Source organism: Wolffia australiana, chromosome 14, assembly GCF_029677425.1.
Source record: "Wolffia australiana isolate 7733 chromosome 14, ASM2967742v1".
Taxonomy (NCBI): domain Eukaryota; kingdom Viridiplantae; phylum Streptophyta; class Magnoliopsida; order Alismatales; family Araceae; genus Wolffia; species Wolffia australiana.
This window is the reverse complement of record NC_135848.1, coordinates 886,081-898,787: the sequence shown is the minus strand read 5'-3', so window position 1 is coordinate 898,787 and position 12,707 is coordinate 886,081. Positions and strand designations below refer to the sequence as shown.

The 12,707-nt window shown below is 45.2% G+C and overlaps 1 protein-coding gene across 6 annotated transcripts in view; it reads right to left on the bottom strand.

Annotated features, from left to right (window-relative positions):
- ECA3 (endoplasmic reticulum-type calcium-transporting ATPase 3) overlaps nucleotides 1-12,707 on the bottom strand; it is a 93,717-nt gene that overhangs the window by 23,142 nt on the left and 57,868 nt on the right. For 4 of the 6 annotated variants that reach the window (XR_013583661.1, XR_013583662.1, XR_013583663.1 and 1 more), the window contains exons 27-29: nucleotides 11,585-11,686; nucleotides 10,337-10,391; nucleotides 5,393-5,478 (exon numbers count right to left, since the gene is read on the bottom strand). Coding sequence is in view for 2 of the 6 variants with exons in the window: in XM_078585795.1 (XP_078441921.1) it covers nucleotides 5,393-5,478; nucleotides 10,337-10,391; nucleotides 11,585-11,686 (243 nt within the window). In the remaining 4 variants the exon portion in view is untranslated. Of the gene's footprint in view, nucleotides 1-5,392; nucleotides 5,479-9,902; nucleotides 9,988-10,085; nucleotides 10,225-10,336; nucleotides 10,392-11,584; nucleotides 11,687-12,707 lie in introns of those variants that run through there. The other 2 variants (XR_013583664.1, XM_078585796.1) reach the window with 2 other exon arrangements.

The window sequence follows — 12,707 nt, the reverse complement described above, 5'->3', positions numbered from 1 at the left end:
CAACAGACTGCGGAGACGATGGCACTAAGGAAGTGTAGCCAGGAGGTAATGCCATGTAGATCTCCTCAGTCAACTCTCCATGCAGAAAAGCATTCTCCACATCATATTGTTGCAAAATCCAGCCCGATCCGCAGCAAGGGCCAATAAGATCCGCACAGTATTCAGCTTGGCGACGGGAGCAAAGGTCTCCTGATAATCAATGCCATGTTTCTGAGTGAACCCTTGTGCCACAACCCGGGCTTTGTGGCGCTCAATAGAACCGTCAGAATTATGCTTCACAACATACACCCAACGGCTACCCACGAGATGCTTCCCGGCCGGTAGAGGAACCAGATCCCACGTTTCATTGTGAGCAAGAGCCTGAAGTTCTTCCGCCATGGCCTGACGCCAATGCGGAAATGAAAGGGCAATGTCCACCGTCTTGGGAAGGGAAGTGGCATCAAGGGAGGTGAGAAGGGCATGATAAGAGGGTGAGAGGCGATGAGAGGAGATAGATTCCGCCACCGGATAGAGGGGAGAGGAACGGGAAGAGGGTAGCACGGCTAATGAGGAGGTGGCAGGAGGGGTGGAGGTTGAGGGAGACGGGGCAGCAGGAGACGAAGAAGGAAGCCGAGGCTTGCGACGAGCAAGGGTAATACCGTAGCGTTTTTCAGGCGGGCAGCGATGGATAGGGATCGGAGGAATCGAAGAAGGTGCAGCAGAAGGGTCGAGCGCAGGAGCAGATACTGGAGGAGGCTCCACAGGAGGGACTGAGACGGCGGCGGGAGGCGGGTCGGGAGGCACAATTGCTGGAGGAGCAACAGGCGGAGACACGTCGGGCGGGGCCGGTGAAGAGGGACGAGGGACGAGGATGAGGAATTCGAGTAGATCGGAGGGAGATGGGGACGATGAGGGTTCAGGAGAGGAGGAGGAATAGTAGGGAAGCAATTCATCAAACGTGGCATCTTTGGTGACGACGAACCGACGAGAGGGTGGATGATAGCATAAATAGCCTTTTTGGGTGGAAGAATAGCCAACAAACACACACTTGATAGCACGGGGATCCAGTTTATCACGACCAAGTTGGTGGTTGGGCGCATAGCATACACATCCAAATACACGAGGAGTAAGATGAGTTCGGAGAGAGAGAGTTGGAAAGGAATGCTGAAGACGGTCAATGGGAGTGGAGTAGTCAAGCACTCGAGATGGAAGGCGATTAAGAAGATGGATGGCGGTGGAGACGGCTTCCCCCCAAAAATACTTGGGCACATGCATATGGAAGAGAAGGCTCCGAGTCATTTCAAAGATGTGACGGAATTTTCTTCGCAACGCCATTTTGCTGTGGTGTATAGGGACAAGGAGTTTCATGGATAATGCCTTTGTCTTGGGAGAAGGTGCTTAACGTGGTGTTGACGTAGGCTTTAGCGTTGTCGGAGCGGCAGCGACGACGGGATGTAGAGCATTGAGGTTGGATAAGGAGTAAAATTGAGGAATGACACGAGATATCTCCGATTTGTTCTTCAAGAAATATGCCCACGTGAATCGAGTAGCGTCGTCAATAAAGATGCATAACCACCGAGAACCGGAAGTACTATGAATAGGGGAAGGCCCCCACACATCGGTGTGAATAAGGGAGAATGGGGTCGAAGAATGAGAAGACGAGATAGGATACGTGGTACGATGATGTTTGGCAATTCGACAAGCAGTACAAACAAAACGGTCCACAGAATGGCCTTGAAAGAGTTTAGGAAAGAGACGATAAAGAGTAGCAAAAGAAGGATGGCCGAGACGTCGATGAAGAAGCCACAAACGCTCGTGGGAAGCCGAAAGGGAAACTGCCGCAGCAGCAAAAGCAAGAGAACTCGAACAAGGACGAACAAGATAGAGCCCCTCATGCTCCTCAGCAATGGAAATCGTCCTCCCCGACACCTTATCACGATAAAAACATGAATTAGGAGAGAAGGTAAGGTCTTGTTTCAAGTCGCGAACAAGGCTAGATAGGGAGAGAAGATGATGAGTAAGGCGAGGAACATGAAGAACTTTAGATAGATGCATAGAAGAGGAAAGGGCCACACGACCAATACCCGCCGCGGTGAGAAGATCGCCGGAGGCTGTTTTAACTTTGGAGGAGCCAGAAACGGGTGCATAAGTTTGAAAGGCTCGAGGATTTGGGGTCATGTGAGCAGTGGCACCAGAATCAAGAAGCCAAGTGGAAGAGGAAAAAGAATGGCCAGGAGGGGATGTAGGTGTGGGAAGACTGGTGGACATACCTGCGTGGGCCAAGGAGCATGAGCCCACGACTGGAGGATCAAGCAAGCGGCGTAGACGCTCCATCTCTTCCGGAGTGAAGCTAGCGGGCGAGGCACTAGTCGGGAGAAGACCGTACAGCATAGGCACTTGACCCGGGGGGGGCACGGACGAGGCGGCTGCAGCAAGGTTGCTCGGTTGTGCGCGTTTCCGTTGAAGCTTGTAGCACGTCTCCTTAGAGTGACCTCGCTTCTTGCAGTAATTGCAAAACAGCGAAGGATCACCCTTTGGAGAATCCTCCGTCCGAGCCGTCGGACCACGTGGCAAAGAGCCGGGTGGTGGAGTCGACGATGGGCGTGCAGACGAAGAGGAATGAGCTACAAGTGCCGAAGCCGAGTTCTGGGCCTGCTGAAAGCGGGATTCTTCAACCCGCACACTGTGGAGCGCATCCTTGAAGGTAGGACCAGTCTCCCGATGAATAAGCTGAGCCCGTACAACTTCATATTCCGGGTTCAGTCCCATAAGAAACTGGAAAACCCGAAGTTGAAGAGTATATTGGCGGTCCACCGAATGGGGGTCGGGCGGCATGTAGTAGTCAATTTCATTCCACAACGAAATGAGTTCCGTACTATACTCCATGATAGACCGGTCCCCTTGACGCAGGTTAGCGGCCCGATGTACCAATTGCATGAGTCGCAATGTTGTGCTTGGAGTGGCTCTCAAGTGCTGCTTCCCAGACCGCTCGAGCCGATTCTAGAGACATGAATTCACCTTTAACACTAGGTGAAATACTGTCCAAGAGCCAACGATGAACTACCCCCTCAACGTCCAGCCAGTCATAATACTTGGGATCGGTCCGGGAAGGTCTGTCTTCTAGAAGACGGCGCATGAGACGCCCTTTTAAAGTTATTTGGACGTACTGGCGCCATTGCAGGAGATTGAATCCAGTAAACATACCATCCGGAGGCATCCGAGGCAAAAAGGATGGTCCAGAGGAGGACGACCAATTCCCGGGCTCGAGAGGCACCGCAGATGCATGTGGCGTAGATACCGGCGTCGAGTCTGGCGTGACAGTAGAGGTCTGGGCTTCAACCGGGTTCGTCATGATGAAAGCAGAGTAGACCACAGTCAGGCGCCGAACGACGAAGCCGGGACTGCAGGCGCCGACGCCGGCGCTGGACGGCGGGAGCCGGGCGGTGGGAGCCGGGGCGGGTGCCGGGACGCCGGGCGCCGGGATATCGTGGCGCTGGGGCGGCGGCGCTGGACGGCAGCTGGGCGGCGCGAGCCGGGCGGCACGAGCGAGGGCGCGAGCCGGGAGGGCGCGAGCCGAGCGGCGCGGCCGGACGGCAGCGGGCGCCGGAGCGAAGACGCGGACGCCAGAACGGCGAAGCGCCTGGGAGGGCCCGGCGAGACGGCGAGACCGGAGCGCGAGATCAGGCGGTCGTGAGAACCGCCGAAGATCGGAGCGCAAGGTCGAGCCCAGGAAACCCAGATTAGGGTTAGGGTTAGGGCTCTGATACCATGTAAACAAGAAAAGAACAATTCTTAATAGCAAATGAAAGAGATTAGAGGGTTTTATAGGAAGCCCTAATGGGCTGACTAGAGAGGGCCCTTAATGGGCTAACAAGAGAGAGAAAATAAAGACATGTAATACTCAGATCAACAAGGAGAGCTTGGGCCGCCTCAACAGTATGACAGATCTTGAATTCAGTAAATGTCATTCTTCTGAGAGTTGTGGATAGGAGGATTGATCAATGATACCAAAGACGGTGGAACATTGTCTTCATGGAAGAATGCAAGTCCCAGCATGCATCATCATACCAGAAGACTCATAGAGTCTAGTTAAACTGGGAATGTATTTTTCAAGGAAATCAATAAACAAGTCAAAGTTGCAATAACTAAGTTTATAGGGTACACGAAAAAGACCCAACAGATCAAAATGACTAAGGTCAAAAGTGGTGTTTTCTCAACTACATTGATTTCCTTGCTACTCAGACTCTGCATTCAATCCAGAACTGAATTTCAATTTGTGATCATTCAACACATACTTTTATGCATTGTATCCATCATTTTATAGAAGCAACTTTGTGGATTTCATCCCAGGGCTCCTTGACGGTATTCACCAACAGAAAATTTCTATTCTGCCTCCCACATTAAGATGGATGTAGTGGGCCCCAAGTAGGGTGATGGATCACACCTCGCCCTCTTAGGATAAGCACAACATACTGGTTTCATTAAATTCAGTCTTCTTAGGTATATTATGTTCATCATATGAGAGATAGGGGCAGTCAATACTTCTCGCAGGCCACTCTTTGCGTTGGTTGTCTCATCATTGAAGGTGTGTTTGATGATATTTAATGTCTATGTTCACGATATATTTTTTCTTGATCTTTCAATGAATGTCCCCTCTATTGTTTTCCTCTTAGTAGGAGATATGGCTTAATAGAGGATTACAGATTGTGTTATTGCTTGAGATGAAGGTACAAGGTGGAGAGAGAGAGAAATACTCCCTATGGAGGTACAAGGTGGATATATTTTTTCTTGATCTTTCAATGAATGTTCCCTCTATTGTTTTCCTCTTAGTAGGAGATATGGCTTAATAGTGGATTACAGATTTTTTTATTCTTGAGATGGAGGTACAAGGTGGAGAGAGAGAGAGAGAAATACTCCCTATTAGAGATATTGAGATTTAATTATATCTCAAACTTGTTTTCAAAAAAAAATTATAACTCAAACTTCAAGTTCATCTTTCTGTACCAAAGGCCTCCAGATGCACCACCCATCAAACTCCAGGACTCAAAAACATATCTTACTAGACTCATTACACTTGTATCCTTGAAATTGAAAGCCAGTACTGACTACGCCTGGTCTCAAGGGTCCATAAACAAATTTATGTTTCTTAATGACATATTAACAAAACACAATAATAAAAGAAATTGATCGGAGACTGAGAATGTATCTTCTGTCAGTTATGGTACCATATCTAACTCTTTTTATTTTTCATTGGAAACGTATACATGATATGATTTACAGAATATCTTCAGAGGAAGTCAGTTAATAAACATTTTTCTTTATGACAAAGCAATAGATAAAATATCAACGAGAGGTTATCCCAACTTAGATTATAATGGATCAAAAAATTGTGTATGATATCAAAGAATCTTACCAGTTCACCATAGGGTATCTTTGGACCACTTTCAGCATAAAGAAACCACCATAAATATCCAGCAATCGTTGCAAGACCAACATAAGCTGCAAGAAGATGAACCAAACTGTAAGGTCAATTGGTAAGATAAAAGACTATTCAATCAAGAATTTCTGATTGTATTCTCACTAAGAGCTTCATAGTTCAATCAGCCATATTTTTTAGTCCCAAAGTAATTTATAGCATCTTTGGAATTCATCATATTTGAGGCATTCAGGATAAAAGGGCAATCATAAGACATGGCACCATATTACAAGAGTTGTACCATGCCCGAGAAACAGAGGGACACAACATGAAAATACTGAAGAACCGAATTCCCTCATTGCCCCATGACCAAACCAAAATCACTGAGCCCTCAGGGACCTCCCTCCTGGCCGCATCATATCATAACGGACAGACAAACGCGGGCATCCCATGTCACAGCCAGTCAGACAAGAGGAAGAGAAATCGAGGAGATGAATTCCTATGCAAGACCCAACAATCGAAAGTCTGTGAGGTAGGCATCAAGTCGAAGCTATGTCGAAGGAAGGAGCTGCAGTAATTGGCAATATGAGAGGTTTCGTTTTGACCCCTCCCAGGTCGACCCGAGGATAATAGCATTAAAGACCAACAGAGCAACTCCAGAAAGCAAAAACAAAGGTTGGGAATTACACTCCTTTCACTGTCTCGCTAGAGGTCACTACGCCTTAGATTGCAGAGACCCACTAACATGTAAGAACTGTAAAGGACAGGGGCACAGGCAAACCTCCTGCCTGATGGCTGTCTGTAATGCTTCAAGAAAGGATAGTTTAATAGTCAAAGTGCAAGGGAGAGACATAAGGATCCCACTGGAAGGGACTGAGATGGAGGATAGGGTAGATGCACACAAACCTTCACTTCAAGACTGTCTACTCGGCGAAGTGGTGAGAGGACCTGGGGATTACAAAGAGGTCAGAGCGGGCTAGGGAAGGGCGTGCGGTGCGGTGCGAAAATTCACACCGACTATGCGAATTTTGGACTGCACGAGAAGCTTCGTGCAATGTGCGGTGAGGATTTGTGCGGAAATCCGCACCGCAAATCGTACAAATTTGCACAGCTAACGATCCCCGGGGCCAAGGCGGCGCCGCCGGGTCGCCCAGACGACGGCGCCGACAAAGACGGCGAGGAAGAACGCGCCGCCAGTGGCCACTCTGGCCACCACCCCAGGTCCCCACCGGCAGATCTCATTTCTGGTGCAGGGGGTGGAGGAAGAGGAGTTGGCCATATTATATCAAAGGGCGGTCGTTGACAACGAGAGGGGGGGGGAAGAGTGGGGAAAACTTTCTACAATGAGCCTCAGTCATCATCTTGGAGCTTCGTGGAATATCAGGTTCATGTGCCATATTATATCAAAGGGGTTGAACTCCAAGGACCCAAATGTAACAGTGTTGGAAGTTGATGTGGACAGGGGTTTCTAACTACCACCTTGGCTTATGCTTCAACAGCAGAAAAGTACATTCAAGGTTAGGGTGTTAGTGCGCTACCCCCCATCGATGCCACCAGCTGAGTTGCAAGAGGCAGCGCCAAGGAGATACAGGGGAAAAGCAACCATATCGACTGAGATGCACCATGGGAATGCTGAATTATTAGTGAAGTATGCCACCATCCCACAACTGTTGGAGGCACCGCTCATGGGAGAGACAATAAATGAAGAACCCAACTGGTCGACGGCCACAAACAGAGAGGACCACAACAAGACCATGGCATCTTGAACGTCTCAGACAATTCAAACCCCACTAGCAGATAGCACACAGTTGAAGGATGGTGAGTAAAACGCCTAGCCAAAGACCCCAAAAGGCCATAGATTTACAAGATGAAATGGTCATCTTGGATGACAAGCATCTTGCTGGCGTGACAAATGTTCAGGAGCTAGGATGGTGGGAGTAACCAAGCTCAAAGCGCTGAGAAAATTGCACAAAGGCAACCGGTCATAAAGGGGGGATATTTTTGGCAAATTCATCAGTTATAGAAGAAAATGGTGGTTTTTACTGGACGAGATAAGTGTAAAGGTGTTGCTGGTTGCTGGGAAAGGAGGTTGCCTACATTTTTGCAGAATCAAGAGGGGCAGGTCAATTATTATAGCAGTGTGGAAACCAAGAAGAGCAGCCCATTGTTGCTGAGGAAAACATGAAGGAGCAGAATGAGAAGAGTATGAAGGGAGCAACGTTGGGACATGAAGAGTAGGCATTTTCAAGGCACAGAGACTCCGATCGAACAAGCAAGGAGCCCACGTACAAGATGAACACTGAGGTGGACAACCATACAGTAGTGGATGAGATGGGAGTTGGATGGAGAGGGGAAGAAGATAGGCATTCCAACTCTTGGATCCAAGCAGTAGCAGATGGAGCAGGATACCAGCGGGAGAAGGGCCACAAAGGGGCTGATCCAGCATGCTCATTAAATGTGCAAGGGCTCTGTGATGAGCAGTGAAGAGTAGTGGGGAAATACACAAAGGGGAGCCATGCGGTGTGCTTGCAAGAGACCATGTTGAAAAAGTTTGAGGCACAGATTGGAGAATTGCGAGCAGGCAACTTCCTCATTGGGTGCTTGCCTGTGAACACGATAGGAAGGTGCAGAGGAGGCAAACAAACCAGAAACTGAGGGTGCACGCAGGAAACCAAGAGTATGTGGGTGCCCAAGCTGTTGGTCGAGCGCTGACCGATCATTTCACGAGTTTCTCACAGAGAGAGGCTTGACATAAATGGAGGCAGAGTGGACGAGGAGCAACTCGTCTAAGTGCAACACAACAAGGAGAATTGCCACGTCCCTTCTCAGAGAATAAGTTCGAGCCGCCATCAAAGGATTGAATGAAAGCGCCCTGGGAACGGATGGCCTCCCAGTTTTCTTTTATAGTGTCTTTTGAGAAATGGTCAAGATAGAGGAAATGGCCACACTAGAGTTTTGTCAAAGAAATTTTGGACTGAAAAGAATAAATCAGGCTTACTTATTGTTGCTCTGCAAACGCCAAGGAGACATTAGAGTGGGAGATTTTTGACCTAAAGCATTACCCAGCTCCATATATTTTATCATAGCCAAGGTCCTGGCCAACCAGCTCATGGGGGTGATCTGTGACATGCTTAGTTCTCTCCAATCTGCATTTATTCTAAGATCACAACTGGTTGAAGGCACTGTGGCTGCATCAGAAATCTTGACGGCATAGAACAGATTGAAGGTAAAAAGGTTCACGTGGAAGGTGGATTTTGCAAAGTCATCCAGCAACTTTACTTCTCAGCAGTATGAATGAGGAGAGGAAAAATATGATAATGAAGTATAAGAGTTTTCATTGATCTAAACTAGTGAGAATACAAGATGGGCTTGCCCACTTGTGTGACTTAAAGGTCACATGCGTCAGAAAAGTTAAATGGGCCTCTCAGGTGTGAGGCCCAGGTTTACAACATAACGAAATAGAAATAAAAGAGAATGGGACTTCTGCTGGCACACTCTAGTGTGATTTTATTTCCATAGGAGATGGAGGCATCACTTGGGTGCCCTGGGAGTCATCACCTGAGTACCAGCATAATCAAACCAGCTCTGACAGTTTTTGACCAAACGGGTTCACGTGAACCCTAGTGAGAGGACGGTCATGATGGCAAACTAGACATTTCACGACAAGAGAAAAAGAATCGGAGATCAATCAGGAAAATGGGGTCTCTCCCCACCCCTAATGGTGACACCTCTGCGGGGCATCTCAGGATAGTCCTTACCACTATTCTTCTCGCTCCCTTCTGCCTTGTCTCGGCACTATTCATCTCTCTATCACCGCCCTTAAAATGGACTCTCTTGGGTTCTCATAGAAGATCATTATTTGGGGTTCATCAAGGGCCTTTCAGCTGTCTATTTTGGGGAAAGAATTTGCCTCAATCACTTGGATTTCACCTACTCTGGCATGTGACTTTCTGTAAATTTTTAGCAATGGCACTAAGTCTAATACTGCAAACATATATTTACACCAGTTCTTAATTATAAATATAAGAGGTTTTTCTTTCTGAAACCCCAAGTGATTTAGAGGGAGCCTGGCATCGCCAGAAAGGATTCTACAATGACAAAAGTAGCTTATGTCCTTCCACACACTAAGTGATTTTTATTCATAAAAATATTGCGAGGGAGTTCCGAGGGCTGTAATTAAAGTCCCCCAGCATTTCTACTTTTGAGAAAAATGTTCAAATAAGAGGATGGTTGGTGCATGTGACATGTATGCTCCAGGTTTACAATACATGTTAAGTATTACTTATGTATCTGGCCCGTAGGCCTTCTACGAAACGTAATATATATTATTCCAGGCGCAAGTTTTCAATGAGTTTTAGGGAGATTCAAAAAATATTACTACAGGTGCAAGTAATTTTTTTCAATGCAGATCTTATTGTATCTTACTGAGCTCTTATCCCTCCTCATGTGATGTATGGAAAAATAAGTTCTTACAGTATGTTGCCTGACAGCCCTTTGTCCCAATCCATTTTCCTCTTTTCGTACACTTTTCAATGTCGCTATTCCACTAAAATGTGTTCTTCTGTGTCGAGAGATCCAAACTCAGAGCACTCCTGATATAGACAGATTGGCAGCCCAATCTTATTAGAAGGATAAATCTAAAAGATTTCCAGAACTTGTTAGATGACAGGGTATAATAGTTATTCCCTACTTTAATAAGGGTTTTATGATGTTGTACAAGAGTTTCTCTGCCCATAAAAGCATATGAAACCCTCACATCAAGGGAGCCATTTTAGAGGTTTTTTTAGCTCCCAAGGCTGTGGGTTCCTCCATCGCCCTGCCTCTTCTCTCTTCTCCATTCATTCAACAACCCACATTAGAACTTGCCTCGCATTAAAAAATTCTCACGTAAACAGTACACTGTAAAAAATGTGAAGTAAAAAATTTTGCTATAAATTTTACCTCCAATTACCAAATAACGGAAAAAGAGCCAGGCACTGACAACTGCTTCGTTTATCTGGTGGTAAATGAAAGAAACATACAACCAATCATACATAGAAAAATATTATAGAATAATAAGTGAAGGATAAAGATACAGTGACATTGGAATAGAGCCGAATATCATGAGAAATGCAATGAAAAAATTCGGACATGTCCCGTCATCAATGAGGATATTTCATTGTCCCTCTCAGAGAGATCCATGAACAGGATGCATAGTTGTAGTGCTAGAATAAAATCTCAATCAAGAGCTCTCCATTTAAGGAAAATGAGATGATCATCCCGCCCAGGTACCAACACAGATCATGAAGCCGATACATTTCCAGGAAGGAAATGGGAAGATCACCCCCTAGAAGGAGTACAGTATGCCAAATGTTTGGGTATCTCATACAATCCCAGACAGTGACGTTTTGAAAAGAAAGATACAAAAGAGAGAAAAAGAGAGCGACCTTTTTGAGGAAATCCCCAATTAATCCCAACATTAAATGTTTATGTATATCTTTTTGACCTAGGGAAACTGTTAGACCGTTGCCCTTCCTAATTAGCTATGTATCAGTATAATTCTAGTGTAAAAGTATTAAACATATACAGTTTGAATCTTTTTCATCTCAAAACGTCCTTGACTTTTATATTGGGGAAATGTAATGTAGGGATTTTATTGTAGGGATGTTATGAATGATGTATCATCGCTAATAACAAGTGAGCAGGGGACCTTTACAAAAGCCTCCTTAGCTTCTCTACATATTGGATTTCATTCTTAGATGTCACAATTTTCTAGTATTATTATGCTTACAGATCATGAACCTTTATGTTCAAGGGAAGGACGGCATCAGTTGAAAATGTCATCTCGGACGTTGCGGTTTTATTATCTTTTTGGGGGTTGGGGGGACAGAGTGAAGGCCTTAAGTGGCCATATCTGTATATGATGTGTACATATTCTTTGCATTATTAATGGAATAGGTGGACCACCGGTTTCTGGTGGTCTGCCCTACTTTTCTTTCAAAAAAAAAATTCCACTATTATTATGAATAAAATTGTTTATCTACAAAAAAATGATTGTAACTTTTTTTTGAAGAAAAAGGGGAAGATCGCCCTGAATTAGTGATCAACCCGAAAAACATTGATAGTAATTATAGGTTGAGATTACAATAATCAACATCCATAATGGCACCGGATGTGATATTTGGTGTGTATAAAGAATTGACAATGTACCTTGCGAGGCTTAGCAGCCATAATATTGGAATCTGGCTTGTTGAAGCCAATTGCTGTAGCAGGCAACCCATCAGTGACCAAATTCACCCAAAGCAATTGAACCTTAGAGAAAATCAAACCAAAATAATTAGAGTGACCAACAAGGCTTAAAACCAGTGCATCGTTGCTCTTCAAAACCTTAAAAAGAAACATAAAAAATGCTGATTAAGGTAAAACACAAACAAGATTTCAGACAAGCCCATATAATAAAAAAGGAAATCTGAAACGCATTAGAAATGAGATTAGCATAACTTATCATTCATGAATAACAATAGCCTTCTAGACATTTTCAGAGCCAAAAAGATTATATAGAGCACTGGACCATAAAATTTGACATCACTGATCATCAACAATAGATTTAATGGAGGACACAAAGTCACATTGCTAGATCCTACACCAAATGCAGCAAGAGAAGGAGACAGAGAAAAAAATACAATCTAGGCAATCCTAAGCCTTGACAAAGACGATAATCCCTCTATATCCTTCCTCCCCTTGAAGGTCAAAAGGCCCGACCAACCTTTACTTGCGAGCATTCAGTTAAGGTCTCATTAATTTTTTTTTCAGTTACTCTTTCACCTGAAAATACAATCTAGGAATGAGGCCCAACAATAATGATATTTCCCAACATACTAAAACTGGATATAAGCCCACCAGCTGTCAGCTTTATGAGAATTGCAAATGTTAAATGGGTTCTCATCAATGGGTCTAGCCCATTGGCACACAGTTTCATGCACTAGCCATAATCCTGACTGTTATCTTGATATTGGGCCTTTTGTGTTTTCTTTGGTCCAATAACACTTCTATATAACTTTGAAGCCTAAATGGGTTGTGTAAGGTCGTTCTAGAAATTTGAGGCTTCTTTCTTCTTCCCTAAAGTTCTCTACTTCTCTCGTTCACTGTTCCTGGAGAATCCCTCAAAGCGACAGCAACATCAAATACCTTTTGGTTTCAGTGATAGTTAAATAAAGCAGAGGATATTTTAGCCATTTGAATCAAAGAGAAATTCCCTTCTTGCATTTCTTCTCTGGCCTCTCATACTTGATCCCAAAGGCCCCATGTTAGATGTAAAACAATCTAAAAATAA